Source organism: Apis cerana, linkage group LG6 (assembly GCF_029169275.1).
Source record: "Apis cerana isolate GH-2021 linkage group LG6, AcerK_1.0, whole genome shotgun sequence".
Classification (NCBI taxonomy): domain Eukaryota; kingdom Metazoa; phylum Arthropoda; class Insecta; order Hymenoptera; family Apidae; genus Apis; species Apis cerana.
In genome coordinates this window covers 4,645,491-4,668,994 of record NC_083857.1, presented here as the reverse complement: position 1 = coordinate 4,668,994, position 23,504 = coordinate 4,645,491, and the positions used below count along the sequence as shown (strand labels likewise).

At 21.7% G+C, this 23,504-nt stretch overlaps 3 protein-coding genes across 12 annotated transcripts; 1 reads left to right on the top strand and 2 right to left on the bottom strand.

Moving 5' to 3' along the window:
- Positions 1-86: 86 nt before the first annotated feature.
- LOC107993633 (protein polybromo-1) lies at positions 87-13,172 on the bottom strand. Of its 6 annotated transcripts, none has more exons than XM_062076052.1 (27): positions 13,014-13,172; positions 12,263-12,377; positions 11,925-12,170; positions 11,698-11,826; positions 11,459-11,638; positions 10,935-11,379; positions 10,758-10,870; positions 10,539-10,637; positions 10,403-10,465; positions 9,661-9,810; positions 9,425-9,592; positions 9,148-9,314; positions 8,733-9,027; positions 7,537-7,742; positions 7,103-7,442; positions 6,422-7,006; positions 6,147-6,304; positions 5,909-6,081; positions 5,624-5,796; positions 5,422-5,493; positions 3,884-4,066; positions 3,532-3,654; positions 2,515-2,758; positions 2,277-2,427; positions 1,296-1,345; positions 973-1,090; positions 87-900 (listed from the first exon to the last, which is right to left on the bottom strand). In XM_062076052.1, exons 2-27 carry the CDS (start codon positions 12,365-12,367, stop codon positions 684-686), a joined length of 4,953 nt encoding a protein of 1,650 aa, XP_061932036.1. In that variant the 5' UTR covers positions 12,368-12,377; positions 13,014-13,172; the 3' UTR covers positions 87-683. The 6 variants fall into 6 exon arrangements, with proteins under 6 accessions (XP_061932036.1, XP_028520526.1, XP_061932037.1 ...); XM_028664725.2 differs by having other exon boundaries at positions 12,263-12,786; positions 13,014-13,170; XM_062076053.1 differs by lacking the exon at positions 3,884-4,066 and having other exon boundaries at positions 9,658-9,810.
- A 597-nt stretch (positions 13,173-13,769) lies between these two features.
- On the top strand, positions 13,770-17,464 carry LOC107993638 (cytochrome c oxidase subunit 4 isoform 1, mitochondrial). Of its 5 annotated transcripts, XR_009830018.1 has the most exons (6): positions 13,797-13,875; positions 14,498-14,707; positions 14,933-15,125; positions 15,751-15,942; positions 16,521-16,553; positions 17,014-17,464. XR_009830018.1 is itself a non-coding variant. In XM_017050166.3 (4 exons), exons 2-4 carry the CDS (start codon positions 14,504-14,506, stop codon positions 15,858-15,860), a joined length of 507 nt encoding a protein of 168 aa, XP_016905655.1. In that variant the 5' UTR covers positions 13,770-13,875; positions 14,498-14,503; the 3' UTR covers positions 15,861-16,057. The 5 variants fall into 5 exon arrangements, 2 of the variants coding, with proteins under 2 accessions (XP_016905655.1, XP_061932035.1); XR_009830017.1 differs by lacking the exon at positions 17,014-17,464 and having other exon boundaries at positions 13,790-13,875; positions 16,521-16,696; XR_009830019.1 differs by lacking the exon at positions 17,014-17,464 and having other exon boundaries at positions 13,866-13,973; positions 16,521-16,696.
- On the bottom strand, positions 17,272-23,372 carry LOC107993637 (terminal nucleotidyltransferase 4B-like). The gene is made up of 8 exons (XM_017050165.3): positions 22,737-23,372; positions 21,167-21,337; positions 20,548-20,905; positions 20,208-20,354; positions 19,543-19,736; positions 19,300-19,453; positions 19,088-19,226; positions 17,272-18,905 (listed from the first exon to the last, which is right to left on the bottom strand). The coding sequence occupies exons 1-8, from the start codon at positions 23,093-23,095 to the stop codon at positions 18,706-18,708; spliced, it is 1,722 nt and encodes a 573-aa protein (XP_016905654.1). The 5' UTR covers positions 23,096-23,372; the 3' UTR covers positions 17,272-18,705.
- Between the last annotated feature and the right edge of the window lie 132 nt (positions 23,373-23,504).

Below are 23,504 nucleotides of genomic sequence, written 5' to 3'. Positions count from 1 at the left end.
TTCTTTTAAAAAAGTAAATGAAAATATTATATTAAAATGATTTATGATATTATATGATTATGTAACATAAGATTAATATTCATAGATATAATAATAGTATTATTTATATTAAATTGTTTTTTGAAGTGCATTATTTAATATTTACAGTACAGTTTTCATTTTACAGTATGAATACAAGAAATTTCAAATTACACTTTCATGATGCGCGATACAAAATACAAAATTTTCGTTATGAAAAGTTAAAATTAAAAATAGCGAAATATTTACAAAGTGATGATTCTTACAGTAATATTTTTGTCCTACTCCTAACAGATCCATAGACGTATCGAAAATAATGCTTATAGTATATATTTTATTTAATGAAAAAATTAATGTTTTGCTAATTTGAATTATTTCTGATAAATATATTGTAGATCTTGTATTTGTTATTGAAAATCTTATGATAAGAAAATCTTTTAATTAGCTCTTATTACAAATTGAAAATGACTAAAAATATGTATTATAATTAAGTTATATTTGAAGTACTAATTAGAATTGTAAAATAAAAAAAAAATCTAAAAATATAAATATACTCATTCAAAATAATAAATCTTCAGTCTTTCATCTAGCATCGACGGACCTGAAAATTGTAGTTTTAAGGTAGCATCGAATAGTAAAGATTATAAGTCTTAACGAATTATAAACTATAAAGTTTTATTGATGGCTAACACATCTCGCATCATCATATTCCTGAGCGTCCATAAAGCATTTACCACATTTCCGTGGTTGCCTACACCATTGCCTAACCATTCAGCCGGTAATTTCGTTACATCAGGAATTTGTGTATTATCAGGATTAGCATTCATTTGTTTGTCCCAATTTGATATGTACCGATTTTCTACATTTAATGCTTCAATATACCTACAGTTGCAATACAAATATTTAAATGTATATAAATGCAAATTAAATTGTAAAAATATTCAATTTATTTACCGTAAATAGGCATCTGAATGTAAAACTCGACTTGGTCGTGGAGGAACAGCAACAAACATAGGTTCTGGTTGTTTGGTAACGGGTATATTGCTTGTTTGTGTCGCAGCTGCCGATGTTTCTATAATAATAATAATAATAATAACAACAACAACAACAATAACAACAACAATAATAACAACAACAACAAGAATAATAATAATAATAAAAAAGAGAAAATAAAAAAAAACTTTATATATAGAATTAAATATTTATAAATATTACTATAGTAAATATTAAATAAATTAAAAAAAAATAAATTATTCACTTCAATAAAATATTATTACCTGTTTCCATAGGTGGCAATACCGTTGGACCTTTTGATGCCATATAATTTCTGTAAAAAAAAATGTAAATGAAAGCAAAATATATTGCATAAATTTGAAACTATTATTATAATAGTAATATATTATGAATCGGAATCGTATCTGTTATCAATGTTAAAAATATTATTTTGTATTTTCTTCTCTTAAGTATAAGTGAAATATATGATATTCCAAAAAAAATTCATTATATATACCATAAGTCAATTTATGTTCATTTTTGAGATATGAATAAATTATATATGAGATGTACATTCAAGCTATTTAATTTTTAATGATAATTATTTTTTTGAAATTATATTTTATATCAATTTATATTAATTTATACAAATTGTTTAAAATGACTAATTATATGCATGCAAATAAGTATCCATTATTCACACCATTGAATTAGATCTGTTGATGTTAATAATAGTTTTTTTGATGTATGCTATCAATATACAGATATTCGTTTTTGATTTAAATATCTTTGATTTCAATTCAAAAAAATTAAAAAAAAATAAACCTGAAGAAATAAAAAATATTAGAAATTGAGAAGTTTATGTTCATTTTTTTTATTTATTTATTAGGAAAAATTTAAAAAATATTGTTATATTTTTTAAAATGTAAATTTCATTTATTTCAAATAAATAATTATTATTAAGAATTAAATAACTTGAATGTATAATTATTTTTTATTCATATCATTTCCATACTTTGAAATGAAAATGAATTGAATTTATAATAACTTTTTGTTCAGTTCCTAAATATATTAGCAAAGTTTATCAATTTAAAATACTTTATAGACAGATACTTTATATTTGTTTGTTTTAAATTCGTAAAATTAAAGGTTACTTGCGGAGCCAATTTCAAAAACTAGTAACATACCAACAGTAAACGAAGCTAAACCATAGCCGCTTAACATAGTATTATTATAGTTTATTATACAGCACTTTGACATCATACTTGCTTCTTTCCGAAGGAGGTATTATACGTCCATTTGATTTAAGGATATGTACTTCCTTAACATGCCTTGCGAGTCTTTGTACACTTGGAAAAGGAGGTACTGATTTTTTTGTACGGCCACAACCACGCCATTGACATTGAAATTCCACATCTATGAAAAAAAATATATTTTTCAATTTTTTAAATATTATTATTTTATTTATTTATGATGATATTTAAAATAATATAAAATACATACCGCTTGCAGCATTAATAAAGGATGATTGAACATGTCCATTTTGTTCTGCAATACAATGATCAATACAATCAGTCATATCTTCAAATTGCCAATCACAATTATCCCAACAACATTCATAAACTACATCTTGCAAAGCATTAGTGCCTACTGAAACATTATTTCCTTTAAGTTGTCCTCCATCTTCATTCATTTTAATTGCTCTTTCTTCCCAAGCTTGTTTCTCTCCTGCTGGCAATTTCCTCCACTGAAATATAAAAAAATATTTATATACTATATTTTTCAAAAATAATATTTTAATATTTTTTGATAATAATTTTTAAAATCTTTTTTATCATTAAATATGAAATAATCAAGAAAATTTAAATTATATAAAATAAATTAGAAATAAAATAAATTAGAAATTAGAATAAAATAAATAGAAAAATTGAAGATATATATAATATATATAATATATATAATATATAATATATAATATATAATATATAAAATTGAAAATATATTGTAAATATATATTATAAATATATGTAAATATTAATTATGTTATTTATAAATTATATATAATAATAAATAATATATTATAATATATTATATATTATAAATAAAAAATATGAAATATGTATTTCAACATTTAAATTAATTTATAAATCGTATGTTATTTATATTTAAAAAATATATATAATAAAAATAATAATAAAAATAACAATAACAACGACAACAACAATAATAATAATAATAATGATAACAATAATAATAAAAAAAAGAAGAATAAGGAAGATTAGAACAATAATTTTTGTTTTAGAAAAAAATATTAATAAGTAACTTTGAAAAAATTCATACTTGTGAGACATTTGAAAAAAAAGATAGAAGCATGCAAAATATATTTCCTTATACAATATTTTATAAAATGCAATAAGCTTTTTTATAATATTATATTCTGAAAATTGAATCTGCAAACTTTCTTTCTTCAATAAAAAAATTATTATAGTAAACTAAAAATCAACAATAAAAAATAAATACCTCGTTGCCAACAATTCTGCTAATCTCCCCAAAGGATGATTCAGGATTGTTTTGTGTAATCTGCGTTCGCATTTTACTCGAATATAAAATATAGCCCGTAACTAATTTCTTACCCGCCGTTTTCTAAACAGAAGAAAACACAAATTATAATATCATCATATAGGAAAAAATATTGATATTATATCTCCAGAAAAGATCTTATAAAAATATCTAATTGTTAGATAACAAAGTTTAAACGGTGCAAAAACAAAAAAACGTATATGCTGGCATATTTTTCTAAACAAAAGTAAAATGAAATAAATAAAATATGATATATGAAGTTATAAGCAAATAATGTCACGATAAGTCCTACCTTTTTAGTCGATACAGGTGTTTGAGTATTGGAGAGCACCGGTTGAGCTTCTGCAGATCCAACGGACGGTGGACCACCAGCATCCATGCTGTCCTCCCCAACTCCTACTCCTACTCCCACTCCTAATCCTACTCCCATGCCTAGTACATCAGGTTCCAGCTTCGGTAATAATGGTGATGCTTCCTATACCATTTATGTTATGTTACGTTCATTATCCGTTACCGAATGAAATTTTCTTTTAATATTTTAGATTGATGTAATAAATTTTTACTAACAATTTTGTATAATGCCGTTACGTGATAAATTTTTCTTGAGCACAAGTATTCATATAAATATGCGATATTCATATAAATATTTATTTCTCATTGAAATATACTTCTCTCTAATAGATTTAATCCGATTATAAAATTCTATTATTATTAGATATCAACAATAAGTCTAACAGTAATAAAAATAACAATTTTCAATATTTGAACTTCTTATATATGTCCTAAGAAATTGTAGATATTTAGGCATTAGTACTTGCGTTCCATTTAAAGCATAATGCTTCATTTTTATATTATTTGGGTTAGAGTGACATGGAAGCGAGACTTTTTGGTGGTATTTATATATCATATATGTATATACATACATATTATTAGAGATAAACCCAACAGGTGCTCTGAATTTAGATCCATGAAAAACAATGTCTAATTCTATAAGTACTATATAGAAGAATAGAACTTTAAAATATTTTATATAAACAAAATACAAAAAAATAGATTATATATATATATATATACATAACAAAAATTATTATATATATATATATATATATATATATTACATACATATATATACATATATATATTACATACAGGATAATATTATAATTAATATTCATGAAAAATCTTTACAAGGTCAATTCTGGAAACCAAAATAAATACAAAAGTTGATATATAAAAATATATTATTAAATAATATTTTATTAAATATATTATTAAGTTATATATATATATATTATTAAGTAAAATATATTTATATAGCAATTGAAATTTATATTAAAAGCAAAATGCAAATAAAATAAGACTTTGTCTCTTTCATATCATCATTTCACTATTCTTGATTCACTTCATCTAACGTGAATTTAATAAATAAATCTCAACTAACGTTATTATATATTAGCTTTTATATTTATTTTGGCTTCTAGAATTTTCAAAAGATGTCCCATAAATATATATTTATACCCTGTATTTTATAACATAAATATATATATATATATATACATATAAACATAATATATACATACATAACATAAAAAAAGAAGACAGAAAAAAGTGAATATGCCGGCATAAATAAGAAACATGCTTAGATATGAATTAATACAAAACCTTTATCACGTACAAGTCATATATTGAAACAAAATATGTAGCAACAATAAATTTTACAATAATTTTTAATAAATATAATTTCCATATGAACTTGCATGTGATTATTAGAAAACATGCATTTTTGTTATATCATTAATTGAACGTAAAAAAATTATAAATAGAAATTACCATTTCAAATTGAGTTGAACTAGAAGTAACAGACTTGACTTGATTTTGCGTTTGAGCCACATCGCCCGGAACCTATAACACACACATGGCATGCAAAGCAATATTCAGTTAGTTGCATATCAAATAACAGGCATATCAAATAACATATCGTTATTAAATTTTTGCATAGAATGTTATTTAAATGTTTAAATTTTATATGTACCTTAGCTGGATTAATAGGTCTTCGGAAGAAGTAAATTTCATCTTCAGTTACTGCTGAATTATGATTAAATTTTTTTAGACCTTCTTGACCGAGTTTTTTCATGAGACTTTTACTTTCATCATATAATGATTCACAAATATATACATCATCTTCTGGAATTTCTGTTGGTCGACCTATATAAATATGTACATTTTTATGAAAATATAATAGTTTTCTAATATATATATATATATATATATATATATATTAGTTTTGATTATTTTTTTATATTATTACTTTACTTACTACAAATATATTCTCCATAGTCAAGAACAGCACATTTTCCAACAATAGCCACAATAGGATGAGTGCCATCAACTGTAGATAGAAATAATTCTTGTTTATAAAATAACTTAGTAGGAGTATGTGGCACTTCTGCAGGCATCAATAGCCATGGGCCCTTAAAATAACATTTTCCACTGAAAATAAAAATGATATAATCACTTCAATCATAAACAATTAATAACAAACGCTTATTACATACTCTTTTGTTGACCATATAGCATCAATTTGCGCAATTTGTTGTCTACCTCCATCTGTTGCAACATAAACAAAGTCTCCAGTTTTTACAGAACCTGCACACGTATTATATTGCTCGTAATAAGTATTTTCTGTATCATCTGAGTTATACAATATTACATTCTACAAGAAAATAATTGATTAAAGGAAAATTTTCATAAAAATTAGTTAATTAATGTAATATATAATTACTAAGAATTGCAAATATTTTGTAATGTTTTTTCTAATAATGTCACTTACAGGTCTTTCTTTTTCTGTTAATTTTTCTCCTTCTTCTAACTCGGCAATTTCTTCTTTATGCTTTTCTAATCTTTCCTTATATACTGATATCACTCGCTTTGGTTCTAATGGTTTATCTCTTGGAATTAATTTTAAATGATCTGGATCAAAATTCCAAACTTTGATTTTTTTAAAAGCTCTTGCTTTTGTAGAGTATCGTGATTCACATACATAAACATCTTTTTCTAAGAAACCTTCAGGTTGCATTCTAAAATAATCCTTTACACTTAAGACACAACATCTTCCAGCTACTTTAGCTAAAGGTATAGCTACATGAGCATCACTTTTAAATAACTCCTTATCAAGAAATTTTCTAGATGCTACATGATAAGTTTCACTTGGTCTATAAAATAAATTGCCATATAACATTTGTTGACCTTCTGCATTTGTCCATAAACGTTCTATAAGAACTACACTATATTCCATGCCTCGTTCTGTAGGTTCTATATATGCAAAATCTCCAGCTCTATATATTTCTTGATTAAAACTCATTGATCCACCACTATCACTATTACTTCCTTCTGTATTAGTATTTGTTTCAGAATCCTAAAAAAATATATTTTTCAATCAAATTTATTTTTTTATTATAATTTTAATATCAATATTTTAAAAAAAATTATTAATATTATAAATTTTATATACTTTTGTCTCATTTCCATCACAACTTTCATCTTCATTAGGTAATGATAATTCTTGTTGTAATTTCACACGTTTTAATTCTGCAACTTGAGCAGAAAGATCAAGAAGTGTATAATTAAGAGCTGGTGAATGTAATAAATCTCCTCCTCGAGTTACTTCATCACGAGTACGTAAAAAAAATGCTTGTAATTCTACACTATCTTCAAAAGGTTGCGAATCTGTACGTGATAATCTTCTAGCTCTTTCTAAACATGTAAATACATCTTCTTGAAAACGATCCAATCGTTTATATACTCCACGATCTAATCTTCTTTTAATTAAATCTAATGATAATCCTCGTATTCTAATATGTAATAAAAATATTTAATAAGAAAATAAAAATAAAAATATTAGATAATTTATCATTACTTAATTTATTATTTAAATTAAAAACATACTTTTTCCCATCAATGATATCATGTTCTGGAAGTTCTGCCATTGAATCTGAATAACATCTGCCTTCTTCATCTTGATGATTATAAAGAGCAGTAAAAATTGTTGCTAATATTTCTTGAATTGCGGCTGATACATCTGGTACACTTTCTTCATCTTCACTTAATTGTAATTTTGTTTGAAGAACTAATCTTTGTAAAATTAGAGCATCCTATAATATATATAATATATATAATTCAGATTATAAATTATTTAAAATGTTAAATATTTTATTTAAAATATATCAATATTAATAACTTTTGTTTTACATTAATATGTTAATAATATTCATACTAATGTTTATAAAAAAATTAAATGAATAATATTCTAAAAGAAATATTGTTTACTTCTGTTTCATTCTTCTTGCATTTTTTTGATAAACGTTGATCTACTTCCTTATCTCTCATTAAACGAATAAAACAAGGTCGAACTTTTAATGCCTTTTGTACAGAAACATTGTTTCTATTATTAATATTTCCTTGTTCAAACATTTTGAGCAATGTGTATATATATGTGTGTATATAATATACATATATGTAAAAAAACTTGCAAATCTATAATACTTTTATAGATATTCACTGAACACGTTTTCATGTGTTTAATTTATGTTTATTATTTTGATAAAATTGCATATTTGCACCAGTTTTATTATAATACTTATTCATAGAAAAAAATTCATTTGTTATTTTATAAAATCCTTATATGGAACCACATGAAACGACAAAGCTACGAAAGAAGCTAACTTCAGGTAACCTCAAAAACTATAACTGTAAACAGATCGAGCTTTCCATGTTTTAGCGCGAAATTTCGATTGGAGTTATGATTTCCATATGATTCATATATTTCATAGTAATAATTTTATAAACTATTTTCAATTAATTATAAATATAATAATAATAAATATATTTGTCAATATAATACAATATATATAATATAATATAATTTGTATTCTCTTATTAAAGAGGATTGAGAAAATTATCAATAATTGCTAACATTTTTTTAACATTTTTTTTCTATCATAAATATTAAAAATTATGATATTTAATTTCTAAATAAATAAAACATAATTTCTTTTAAAAATTAGTTTAATAAATTAATAAAATTTTATTTTAAATAATTAAAAATCAAATGAAAATAAATACATATACATTAATATACAAACCTTATATATTTGTGAATCAGGTTCATTATACTTGCAAGCATTATCAAACATTAATATAAAATCTGATACAAGTTCATCCAAATTTTCATATCCATTATTTTTTAAAGTGGACGCTATTTTCTCCATATTCATTGGTTGCTTAATAACTTCATAATAATCAGGATATTCATTTTTATTTGGTAATTTCATAAAAATTAAAGATAATTGTCTTCCTTTTCCATCATGATAATCTTTTATAGTATCATACATAGTTTTTAATTTTTGTAAATGTAGTGGTACAACTTTTTTAGGTCTCCTAAGTATTGTAAAAATATGTATGATGTATATATTATGATTAATTATATTGATAAAAAAATTTTTTTAAAAATGAATTTATATATATATACACTAATGTATACATTAAAATATTACATACCCAACATTTCTAGTGGGAGTAGATGCACTTGATTTCGTAGGTTTACCTGTTTCAGGTAAAGGACCTAATTCTTTTACTTTGTCCATTAAAACTCTTTCAAGAGTATTTGCATCTTCATATATTAAAGAACCTTCTTCATTATATTGACGACAGTTATTAAACATTAACTAAATGAAAATATAAACATGAAATAAATATGATATGTATTTATAAATATATAGAATATGAAATATATATATATTGTATTTATATTGTATTTATATATATATATAAATACCTTAAAATCTTGTATTAATTCATTTTCACTTTGATATTTTTCTGCTTTAATATTAGCTTCAATAGCTAACATGTCAATTGGTTCTGCTATTACTTGATAATAGTCTGGATATAACTTTTTAGAAGGTTTCTCCATAAACATTAACATTGGTTGTCGACCATCTTCACACTGTAATATAATAAATTCTGTATTGCTAAACTTCAGTCTTGATAATTAAAATTGGAATTACTTACAACGTATTCTATAACACATTTAACTAGTGCATATAATCTTTTTTTCAATGGTATATTGTCTTTATATTTTCCACGTGTTAACAGATTTGAAGCACGTTTAATTAGTTTAGGTTGATGAGAGCTATTTTCAAATTCACTATCCGAGTCTGAATCCTATAAATATAATATGAAAAAAAAAAGAAAAAAACCATAAAAAGTGTATATTAAATATTTAATGTAAGAAATCTTTTTATTAAAAATTTATATTAGCAACTCGTATAAATATTACAAAATAGTTATAAAACAAATAAAAATATTTTCTTAAAAATTTTTGTTAATTTACTATATTATTAATGTTATTATATAATTCAATAAAATTATATAATTATATATTTATATAATATATAAATATATAATTATAAAATTATATAATTATATAATTTCAAATAAACAAAATATTAAAATATAATAAAAAATGATTGGACAAGCTAAATAAAAAATTTAAAAGGATTAAGATTCTAAAGTAAAAGAAAAATAATAGTATGAATAATGAAAATATTCATTATTTTTCATTCAGATTATTTTTCAAATTATAAATAAGATAGAATTATCTTTATCTCGTGCAAAATTAAATTATTTATAAATTATTTAATATGTTTTGATGATTTAATGCATTTTGTTTAAAATTTTTATGTAAAATTATCTTTTAAATTTTCTATCTGGATTTCGTTCAAATATTTTGTATTTTAAATACAAATTTATTTACCTGATCAAATTCTAATAATTCCTGTACTTTTTCTTGCATAATTTTTTGTAATTTCACAGCGCACTGAAACATAAAAATATAAGTAAATAATGCAAATTAATTAATCAATTATAAAATTTTTTAATTAATATTTTACCTTATATAATCTAGATGTATGAATATTATATTTTTTTGCATTTTCAAACATTATATTCATATCACCAGCTACTTCACTTACAGTACCATATTCACCTTTCTATAAAAATTATTTTATTATATATATATATATATATATATAAATTCTATAAATTATTGTATATAAACAAAACAAAAACAAACCATAAAATATTAAATAATTTTTATTTTTGTTATTTACCTTTATTTTGGTACGAATTTGTAATAGAGAAATAGGATTTTTAATTGTTTTATAGTAATCAGGATACAATCTTTTTGATGGTAGTTTCCAAAAATATTCGCTCATTCTAACTCCTTTTAAAAAAAAAGAAAAGATTAATCAATATTGTAATATTTTAAAAAAAATTTCATAAAATACCTTGATTATTAGGTGCTGTTCTAATAGTCTGAAATAATTGCCATTGTGGATTATCAGCTTCTTCAGTTTCTGCAGGTTCTTCTTCTTCATCATCACTTTCTTCATCTTCATCTGGCAATGTTGCAGTTTGAGCTATTAAAGATTGCGCCATAGTACGACTTCCTCTTTTACTTCGTGTTGATGGTGCAGTTGTTGCAATTTTTGGAACTGTGCTGCTTAATCCAATATCTTGTTTTCTTGCTGCTGCAGTAATAATTTTTTTTAAAAGTTTTGCATCTTTGTAAATTTGAGAACCAGGCTCATTAAATTGGCAAGCATTACGGCACATTAGCATTAAATCTTTTTCCATATCTGTAATGCTATTATAGACTCCTTCTTGAATTTTTCTTGCAACTGTTTTTAAATCTACTGGTGTTTCAATTACATCATAATATTCTGGATATAACTGAAAAAAAATTGTTTATATAATAAATTTGTTTAAAATAATGATTCATTAATACTTCACCAGTAAGAATTTTTCGAACTTTTTTAGATGGCTTAAGTTGAAACATTGTATGTAATGGTCTATTATTATCAGCTGGATCTGTTGCTGTCATAATTGCTGCAAATAAATCCTCAAATTGTTGCATTGTTTCTTCATCAGGATTTGTAGAACTTTCTGATGTATCTTCTGCATCTTCTTGTTTTGTTGTAGCTTTCCGAGCCTACATAATTAATATTACATTAAATATTGATGGATAAATATATATATATATTTACTTACCAATCGTCCCACTTTTAAAATAAGTTTTCCTTTAGGTTCTGGATCTTCGTATTCTTCCATAATACGATTTTTTGTATTTATACATAATTCCCAAAGTTCAGTAGCATCTTTATATTCAGGAGATGTACGCTATTTTAATGAAATAATTTTAATAACTTAAAACTCAAAAATTAAGATATATTCTATATTTTATTAAATAATGTATATATTATGTAAATATATATTACCATATAAAAGGCTTTTGCATTGTTAACCATAAGTTGAATATCGGCTGCTAAATCATCCATATCCCTATATTCATCTGTTCTTAGCTTTTGTTGAACTTTTAATAGATCTATAGGATTTGTTACAACATCATAATAACCTGGTTCTTGTCTACGTTTAGGCACACGTATAAATGCATCACATAATAATGTTCCATCTTCTCTTTTTTGATTACGTAGTACATCATATAATTGTTGGCACAAGTCACTCTAAATTAAATAAAATAAATTTGTAAGTTTATTAAATTTATATTATTAAAATTTTTTATTAACAATATTTTTTAATAACAACAATAACTTACAGGATCTAATTTTTTTCGTCTTTTTGTTGGTTCAGGTGGTATATCATCAGCATCATCTTCTGTTCCTCGACTTGCAACTGAAGATGTTCTACGGCGCTTGTTCATCTTGAACAATCTTATAAAATAAGCAATATAAACATGTATACAAACAAAAATACACCAATACTTTATATTAACATAAGATTGATATATCATAAATTCACATCTAAGTCATAATGTCATTATAAAGGAGATATACAGGATATACACAGGAGAAATTAGCTATATGTTGTCTAACTAATACAATGTAATTAAATCACTTGACTGCACAAAATCAAGATGTAAACAAAAATTTTATGAAAAGAATTTCATACACAATATATTAATTTACTAAGTATGTTACTTTACAAAGAAAGGCGTACGTATTAAGTATGAAAATAATCGAGATACACAACTTCAGCTTAAGAAAATTTCGCCGCCATGATATGTCGCCACTGTGCTTCAAAATGCAGAAATATACAGCATTTTAATTTTCGGATGTAATACTGCAAATAAATCCATCTTGGTTGAAATTTAATATAAAAACTACAAGACAATCACATTTGAATAGCTAATGAAATAACGAAAGAATATGATCGAACTTCATAACAAATTATCAAAGTAAAATTTACCGCCATATCAAAACCTCACAGTATTTTTAATATTGTTCGTTCACGAATATTATCATTTTTTCTTTTGAGGCACTCATGTTATCATTTTCTGAAATCCTCACCTGTCGTTAAAATTTGTATAAAAAGTTTTTCATTAATATACAACATGTAAAATAAAAGCGTTACAAATGTACTACACTTTTCATCTGCAACGCACGATGACACACGACTTGGCTAACGCCATGCCGTAAGCAACCGCGAGTTTATAATCATACGAATTGAACGATCCTATAGCTAGAAATAGAGACTACGTTTCATATGTCCTTTCATCATAAATTTACTTAGTCGATAAAGTAGATGTATTTTAAATATTTCATATTCTATAGAAAATAATTTTTTATATTTTTATTTTACTAAATAAGTATTTAATTTAATGGGATTAAATTTTATATAAATAAGATATTAATTTGTTTGATTATTTTAATTATTTATATAATACATTCATTTTATTTAGTTTATTGTAATTTTCATAATATAATTTTATTTATAAAACTGTGAATTAATATTAATTAAGAAAAAGAATTCAATTTAAAATAATTTATTTAATAACATATATTATACATATAATGTTCGATATATAGTGAAATAGTTTATAAAAATATAAATTCTTATTGAATTTAAATTGAAAAAAAATTTTCTGAAATTATTATTTACTAAATAAAAATGTATTAAAATATATTAATACTTACAAATAAATATATAAAATATATAAAATATTTTACGTATTTAATATAATAACGTATATATTTAATATAATAACCGCTACTATTTAAAAATCGATTATTATATATCGATATTATAAAATTCGATATTTAGATATATATAGATAATGTATAACATGAAACATTTGTGAATACATAGAACTGTGATCTAACCGTGTTAGTAGCCATTTCGCTTTTCTTGGAGTTAGGATTGGCAAAGAAAGTAAGATTTTACGCAAAAGATATCATTACTAATTATTAGTATTAATAAGAAGAAAAATTATATTATTAATACACTATTAATAAACTATTAACTAACTAGTAAAAATAAATATATTTCATTTTGTTAATTAAATTCTTTTTATGAAACTTACTCTATTAGATAACTACTGAATACAGTGATTAATATATAACATATTAAAAATTCTAAAATTTTTAGTTATTAATATTTGTGTTATATATTTTTTGATATTTTTATATGTATAATAAAATTTTCTCAAATTAAAAATTTAATATTAATATTTTGTTACAATATTTTTTGTATGTATTAATAAATAAAATCATGATTTTAATAAAAAATTTAATTATTAATTATTATTTTAAAATTATTTACATATTTTGTAAGCTAATAAAAATCGTACTATCATTATAAAAGAAAATCATAATTTTTATAATTATAATTTTTATATCAATATTTCTTAATGTTCATTAATTAATTATTTTAAATTTAATTTTTAAAGAAACTTATATTAATAAGAAAAAATACATCTCAGTATTATAGAACATAAATATAATAGAATTATACATATTCATTTTTTATTTTAATTTAATTTATATATTTTCAGCATACAATGGCAAATAAATTATTGTTATCATATCTACGACAAAATACTTCAATGTGTGTTCGTGGATTATCAGCAATGCCAGAATTTCCTAACAAAATTGGTAATAGAGATGTAGTAGGTAATGGATGGAATGGAGAAGAAGCTTATTTAGATCGAAGTGATTTTCCTCTGCCTGCAATTCGTTTCAAAGCAAATACTCCAGATATAATGGTAAAATAAGAAATATTTTTATTTTTATAATTTTTTAAATATTATTTATAAAATAACTTTAAATATTTTATATCAATATAATATTTAAATATATTAATATCTCAATATTTTTAATTTATATTTTGAATATATTATTATATTTTAAAATTTCTTAAAATATTACATATTTTATGTAGATCATATTATATATAAAATTAAACTAATTATTTTAATATTTTTATGTAGGCATTACGAGAAAAAGAGAAAGGTGATTGGAAGAAATTATCAATAGAAGAAAAAAAAATATTATATCGAGCTAGTTTCCGTCAAACATTTAGTGAATTTTTAGCTCCAACAGGAGAGTGGAGAGGACATATTGGAATAGCACTTATAGGTGTATCTTTTAGTCTTTTGACATACATATTACTCAAAATTTATGGTAAGTTTGTAAATGTGTTTACAATATAATAGTTTATATATTTCAATATACCTTATAAATATATCATAAAATTTTATAAAAAAAATGATTCTGTTAGTAATAAAAATATATCAAATTGAGAAATATATTATAATTATTACAATATACAAAAAATAAATTTTTTTAATTAAGAAAAACAATTAGTATATAAAAAATTTTAGTTTTTTTATGAACTTTTAAAATACAGATCATTTAAAATTAATTTTAAAATTAGAAAATTTTTTAATTCAAAAAATAAGATATTTTATATTTTTATCATCATTATATGGTTATATATATAAAAAATAATTTTTCTATTAAAATATCTAATACAAAACCTATTAATAATAATATTAATCATTTTACATATACTTATCTACATATTACATAATCTTATTTTACATTTACATTTTTAATCACTTTTAATCCAATTTTTAAAAAAAAAAATATACAATTAAAAATTTTCTTTCTTTTCTTTAAATTAATATTGTAATATTTTATATATAGAATAGTTTCTTATAATTAATATATTTTTAGTAACATTTAAATATAATATTTGTTTCTTTAAAATCATATAATATATATAATATATCATATAATCTTGCAGCATTCCCACCATTACCAGAATCATTTAATGAAGAAAACAGACTTGCACAACTGGAACGTATGAAATTACTTCAAGTCAATCCTATTGCTGGAATTAGTTCAAAAAATTAGTTCAAAAAAATGTTTTTAAAGCATAGCAAAAAGTACAGTCTACTATACATTAACAGTTCTTTAATATAAACTTCTATATAAGGTTAGTAAGAAAGACCTTTAATAAATTGAACATCTCTCTTGAGATAAATAATTTTATTATGTAATTTTTGTGTCTATTCTGTATAAACCATAAATATAATATTATTGTTCATATATATGTTTTTGCTTGTATCAATTTACTTAAAACCTCAGAATATCTATCCAAATAAATGTCCTAAAATAATGTTATAGTGTCTATAGCAGATAATATAATATTTTGTATAAATACATTTCTAATTATTGTTTTAAAAAATTATTATTTTATTATAATAATAATATAATTATATACATATCCAGTTATTCTTATTTTTATTTTTTTTCATTTTTAATTATTATTTTTATAAAATTATTTTTTTATATAAACATAAACTTGAATATATATATCCAAAAAGGAAAGAAAAGAAAGGGGAAAAAAATTCTATGAAATATTATGGTTATATAACTCTTATTATTTGAACTAATTGAAAATTAGTTTACACAAAAAAATATCTATTGCAATGAACTGTAATCTACTGTAAATAATAAATTTTAATGTAAAAACATATATAATAAAATATATTTTCATTTTTGATCTTACAGACAGAAAGCAGAAGGAAATATACCGCTGTATGTGTATGTATTAATTTTTTTAAATCAAACATTTTCCACATTTTTTAAATATAAAAATAAAAAATAGTGAAATAATTAAATTATATCATAAATTGCAAATTTGGAAAATAAAATTTAACTTATTTCTTTATGTTTTAAAATTTTAATTTTTATTGATATTATTATTTCATTACCTTTTATATCTATATATATAATAAAATTATGAGATATATCAATTCTTATGTTTTTTTAATTTATGTTTTATTGTTTTATATTATGAAATTTTAAAAATAAATTATAATTATATTATTTAAAATTAAAAATGTGACAATAATTCAAGAAAACCTGTTATTACTGTTTATTATATTTTTAATGTTTTACAATTTTAAATAATTTTTGAAAATAAACATAAATCACAAATTGTTAATAATAAGTTTTTACGAAAATTTGATTCTAATTAAAAAATTTTTAATTATTTTTGCAGATTACTTAACGATAATAACAATAACAACAGTAATAATAATTACATTGCTTTAAAAATATGAAGTTCAAGTTTTACTGTTCATATTCGTACATCATACATACATGTATATATATGTATGTTGTAACAAGTAATTGACATCCTAATAATAAAATTCAATCACAGTTTATAATATTATCTATGAACAATGTTTTGTTAAATAATATTACACAATACTGCATAAGAATTAAAAAATTTGAAGGAAAGTGAATACTAACATTATTTATCTCTGCACTTGAATTTAATAGGAGATATTGTTGAATCATTACAACTTGCATTAACACAAAATGCAGTCCGGACAAAAATTCTTAATTAGTAAACATTTCTTATTTTTTTCAGTTTGAGAAAATTTATGTTGAAAAACGGAATGTAATTTTCAATAATAAATTAGATATAAGATAATTTCACAAGTATACATTTGAAGTTTTCAATAATATAAAGGCCTTTTGCATATATATATTGTCACATATAAAATTTTTGAAATGTTGCTCAAATTTTGAAGATAAGAATATGTTTAAATGCAATGTCTGATTCGTGCATTGAATTCGTGTAACATTCGACCATGATGTATATGCTTATTATTATTTTTATAATATAAAAATAATGTATTATTGTTCAGGGGAGACTAAAAATTATAAACTAGTGTTACGAAATCAGTAATTCTGTATAAAAAGTAAAGCATTATGCACAATTACGATTTTAAAGAACGCAGTGTAAAAATCTAAAGTTTATCATTTTTTTCTTCAATGAGTTAATATTTTCAAAAATATTTTTTATTTAAAATTTGTTGATCATCAGCACACGAATTTATAATTTTATTAAAATCCGAAAGATACCAAAACACTTTCACAACTATTGCTTATTATTACAGAAAAAATACGTAATTCTCACATACATGGACTAATCCATGATTTCAAATGATAAAATTATTATAACAAACACTACTTTAGATACGTACAAAATAAAAAATGTAGTAGGTAACTCTTAGACTTATTTTTCTATGTTTGATAATATATATTACAGTATTTACAATAGGTAAGTCCCAATATCACCAATTTTTCTGTTACCCCTTTGTATTATAAGAATATAGTTCCGTATAGAAAACTAAGTCTTTATCATTATTAGAGCTTGTTTTACAATTTCATGAAATCTTTAAGAAAACTGCACTGTAAATAATCTTTGTATATATCGTTCGTATTATATAAATGTATTACAATGAGTTTACCGTGATTATGAACACAATTGCTATTCAAAGATTGCAGTAAGCTTATAACTTTATAAACAGTAATTAATAAAATATTACATATTTTTAAAAATATTATTTGTAATATGTGCAGTAATGCAAAATAAAAGTAAAATAACCAATTTATATTACAATTCTGTACGTCTTTGGTATATAAATTTTCGTACAGAATAAAAAATGTTTTTGATGAAATCAAGAACTTAACTACACCAGGGTCTCTTTTTTGCTCATGTAAGAGAAAAGTAATATAGAGTTTGTTAACTCCACATAATTATAGACACAGAGCCCTTCTAATTGGAAACGATAATTAGTTGCGCGATGAAAGTTAATCAATGTCTTTTCACCACACAATTATGATATTGAGCTCTCTACTTAAATATGAAATAAAGTCCAACATTATTTTGCACGTTTCATCACCGTACACAATCTCCAGTACGAGGTGTAATGCAATGTTTTTTTCGTTTAACGGTTTGTGACCTTGAACTTGGACTATGGCTATTATTATTATTTCCATTACTATGAAGAGAATGTTTTGCTTTACTTTGTCCACTTATATTATTATTATTTATTCCACGATGATGATAATTTCCTCTGGAATTATGATGGTGATTACCTGTAATAAATATTAAATATTAAGTTTTTAAAGTAATTTAAAGTTTTACAGTATAAAGTTAATGTTCTTAAATTTATAATAAATAAATAATTATTAATTTTAATTATTTAAATATTTTAAAATATTTCCATCTATTTTTTGTTTGTACATTAAAATACATAAACATAATAAAATACGCATACCATGAGCAGTTGCTTTAAATGGTTTTTTCCATTGTGAATGATGATGAGTATGCTGATTATTATATACATGTCTTTCTTTATTTCTATCTTCTCCCTTTCCACTAGTGTTAGGAGAATTTCCACGACTACATTCAGAATCCTAATAAAATTAAAGTTACATAGAAATAGTTGAAAATATGATTAATTTTCTTCATATTTTGAAAATTTTTTACCGTATCACTAGCTGGAGCAGATAGTGTTGAAGCATCAGAACCAGTAGAACTTGATAATGAATCTACTTCACTCAAAGGTAATGGGAATGTTTCTTTAATCCATTTTCGGTATTCTATTACTTCATCTGTCACTCGAATTATTCTTCCTAGTATACTAATTAAAATTTATATTATATATTTAAAAAACGATCAATAGAATTATAAAATATATCAATAATATATAAATATTATAAATAATCTTACCTTACTTTATTTGCATCGTTAACTAATATATTTAAAGGACTAACTGCTTGTGAAAGGACATAATAAGCCCAATCAAATGCATCTTTTACATATAGAGCACCATAACTACTACGACCAATATCATTTCCTGGTGTAAGTGGATCTTCTATGCATAATAAAGAAGGTCGATGGCCATCTATCATATCTCTTTGAACCTAAAATTAATATAAAATATAATTTAATTCCATTCAAGAATTAATAAATAAATTTTTTATTTATTTGATCAATTTTTATTTCAACTATTATATTAATTATAATATATTATATATTTTAAATAAAATTAATAAATTCTAAAATAAATGTTCATTTTTAAATTCTCTTTCAAACTTTTTATATAATAATAATATATATGTCTAAAATGATTATATAACATTTGTTACTTTTAAAATACTTTGTTATTTACTTTTAAAAAAAATAGCATTTTTTCATTAGTTAATTAAACTTTTTTAAATTTAAATTCACAATTTTTATTTACTGAACTACATATCTATATAAATATATATTATATAATTATATTTAATTTATGTCAAATATATAAATATATTATATATAAATATATAAATATATTTGTATTATTATTGTATTATTGTATTATATATTATATATTTTATATATATATATTTTACCTCTTCCTTTGATATGTAAGTACCACCATCTTTTACACGAATTCCTGTTTTAACATAATTAAATTTCCTACCATATAATTCCAAAAATTCTATTAACAGCACCCCAAGATTAGCATTTGAACAATAAGCATTTTGTCTAGGATGTAACTGAAATAAAAATTTATTAGTATAAAATAATAAATTATTTATTTTAAAAAAGATTTATTATTTTTATGTAAATTAAAAATTTTATAGAATATATATATATAAATAATATTATATTCACATTTTATATTTGATAGAAAATTTATGTAATAAATTCTTATATATGTTTTTTAAAATAAAAATATTAATATTTTACCTGTAAAAAACTGATAGTCATAAGTATTAAACTATATGATGAGATTCCACCAGTAAATACTTCATTCAGGTCTCTTTGTAACAAGAATTGCTTTAATACCATAACTAGCTTTTCTAGTACTGGAAACCTCTTTTTAAAAGAATTTATCAAATCTGCAGATTTAACGCCATTATTCATATTAAAACTGATATCTACTTTAATTTCAGTTTCTTTATCAGTCAACTTGACAATTGGAACACTAGCTTTATCTAAAACCTTAATAGAAGATGGTTCAGCAATATTTTGATCCAATAAAGCACGTTCCAAAGTGCGTAATGGAAGATTTGTCCACATTCCTATTACTACTAAATCTATATCACTAAAAGGGAAAATAAATTTTTTATATATTTGAAGAATTTCTCAATAATAATTAAGAAAAAATATAATATATATATATATAGAAAAAGAGCAAGAGATAGAGGAAGATTATTATTATTATTATAATTAGAGAAATTATTCATCATTATATAAATTATTTAGTTATGGGATTATAATAATTAATTTGTTTAAAAGATACCTATATATTTTACATGTAAACATGTCACTAAATTCCATTTTAAATATGTACAATGATACGTACCTTGTAGGTAAATATAAACCAGTACGAAAGCTGCCAAATACTTCAACCTTAGAATCTGGCCAGAGATCATATATTACTTGTTCTATCCTTTTGACAACACGTATTCGTAAACTATGTTCTTCATTAGAGGGACACATATAAGCAAAAAAATCTTCAATTTCTTCATGTAATCTAGATATAAAAACAATCTATCAATGATAATTTCTTATTTATATTTATATAATTTTTCAGAAGATATTATTTTACATATATATATTATTTTACATATTTATATCTTTAAATTGTTTAATAACAATTTTATATAATTTATTATCTCTACTTATTATAATTATATATATTATAAACTTCTAAGAATATAAAAAAATATTCTATATGATTATTTGTGTATATATATATATATATAGAAACTAAAAAAATATATAAATAAAATATACATTTTTATTAAACTCATTAATATTATATTTTTGTTAAATTTTTATTAATATTTTTATTTTTTTATTAAATTTTTATTTGTGAATATATTATAAAAAATTATTTATAATATGTTCAATATATCATAAAAATTAATTTAAATATAAAAATTAAAAAAAAAAATTATTTATAATTATCAAAATAAATCATAAACTTATTTCTTCATATTTAAAAATATTTACTAGTTTTATTTTTTTTAATTATTTATAGACATAGATTTATATATATATATTTATAGATTTAATAGAAAAAAATAAAATATCTTTTTTAAGTTAATAAAGTTTTTACTTTATTAATGTTTCTAAATTTACAAATATTTCAAATACTTAAATTTTTATATTTATACATAATGAATTTATATAAAAAAATATATATAAACTAAAATTTATAAATAAAAAATATAATATAAAAAATATTAGAAAAATTAAATTTAATACTTAAACTATATAACAATTTATTTATATATTTTATTATATATTTTATAAATATTATACTATGAGTTTATATCTAATATATAATTTATATAAAATTATATATGATTTATATAAATCAAAATGTATTTTTTAAATTAAAATATTTTTTTTCAGTAATAATCTTTAAAAAAAATTAATTCAAATAAATAAATATATAAATAAAATTTAAATAATATTTTATATTTAAAAATATATTAAATTTAATAATTATAAAATTCAATAAAAAAATAATTTCTAATTAATATTCTGCAATATTTTTAAATTTGAATAATGTTGAATTGTTATGAATATAAACATAAATACTCATATTATATAAACATCCACGTGTGTTTACAAAATCATTATGCATATTAATAAAGATTAAAAATGCATTGATAAAAGAATTTGTAAAAATTAAAAAAATTAAATATTTAAAAGATATATTTAAGTAAATAAATTATATTTATTATTATAAAGAAAATAAATTCTTATTTGTACCATATCTAATTATAAAAAGCCTTGCTATATCCTATTTGTAAACGAGCGTGTACATAACCTTAATCATACCCATATGGACGAACTATAGAAAGGTTAATAGTAAACTTTTATAAAAAAAAAATAAATTAAAATTTGATAATAAGACTTACCCAATAACACCTTTTGAATAATGTTTATTGGGTACTCGCCATGGACAACCACCGTATTCGCCAACTAAGGCATCATAATTGTAGTTCATGCCGTAGGTACTAGCACGATTATCACCTTTCCTACGCGATGGATTATAATAGCTATTACAAGTATTATGTTGCATGCGATCTCCCGTACGAGAATTGAGAGAATCTAAAGATATGAAGTCTTGTTGAAGCTTCACACCCATTACATTCGAAGACGAATCGTTTTTCAACGTTAAAATATCCAAGCCTTTTTCAGCTTCCCAAATGTGTAACCACAAATCCTTAGCAGGGCCGAACTGCTCCGGTTGATACCAACCGATAGTCGGATCCATTAAATAGTTCTCGATTCTGTATCTTACGATTAATGGTCCTTGCACACTACACTACAATTCCAATCTTAATTCAACTTTAATTGAAAAATTGTCTGATTTATTGTAACCTGCGAACACTATGAAATTCATACATACGACCATTGAACAACAGCATTTTAGAAGGAACTTCGTATACCATTGTGCAAGCATAGAGTAATAAAGATACTCAAATAATTTGTTCCTGTAGATGGCATTATTATTTATCATATAAAAATAAACGTTTCTGAAAATGTGATTAAAAAATATTTGTTATGCAATTTTATACATTGTTAAGATAATCTTAATATGTAAATTATATAAACTAATATATAAAAAAAGGAAATAATGTTATTTTACATTATTTAAGTTACTTATATATAATATTCATTTA

Excerpts from the sequence above, each read along its gene's own strand:
- LOC107993637 (XM_017050165.3), bottom strand. The coding sequence starts at position 23,095 with ATGGATCCGACTATCGGTTGGTATCAACCGGAGCAGTTCGGCCCTGCT. Across the intron at positions 20,355-20,547 it reads TGACTATCAGTTTTTTACAG|TTACATCCTAGACAAAATGC; the intron begins GTAAAATATTAA and ends TTTTTATTTCAG. Across the intron at positions 19,737-20,207 it reads CTTACATATCAAAGGAAGAG|GTTCAAAGAGATATGATAGA; the intron begins GTAAAATATATA and ends TATTAATTTTAG.
- LOC107993633 (XM_028664724.2), bottom strand. The coding sequence starts at position 12,457 with ATGATATATCAATCTTATGTTAATATAAAGTATTGGTGTATTTTTGTT. Across the intron at positions 10,638-10,757 it reads AAATTCGTACCAAAATAAAG|AAAGGTGAATATGGTACTGT; the intron begins GTAAATAACAAA and ends TAATTTTTATAG. Across the intron at positions 901-972 it reads CATTCAGATGCCTATTTACG|GTATATTGAAGCATTAAATG; the intron begins GTAAATAAATTG and ends TTGCAACTGTAG.
- LOC107993638 (XM_017050166.3), top strand. The coding sequence starts at position 14,504 with ATGGCAAATAAATTATTGTTATCATATCTACGACAAAATACTTCAATG. Across the intron at positions 14,708-14,932 it reads CAAATACTCCAGATATAATG|GCATTACGAGAAAAAGAGAA; the intron begins GTAAAATAAGAA and ends ATTTTTATGTAG. Across the intron at positions 15,126-15,750 it reads CATATTACTCAAAATTTATG|CATTCCCACCATTACCAGAA; the intron begins GTAAGTTTGTAA and ends ATAATCTTGCAG.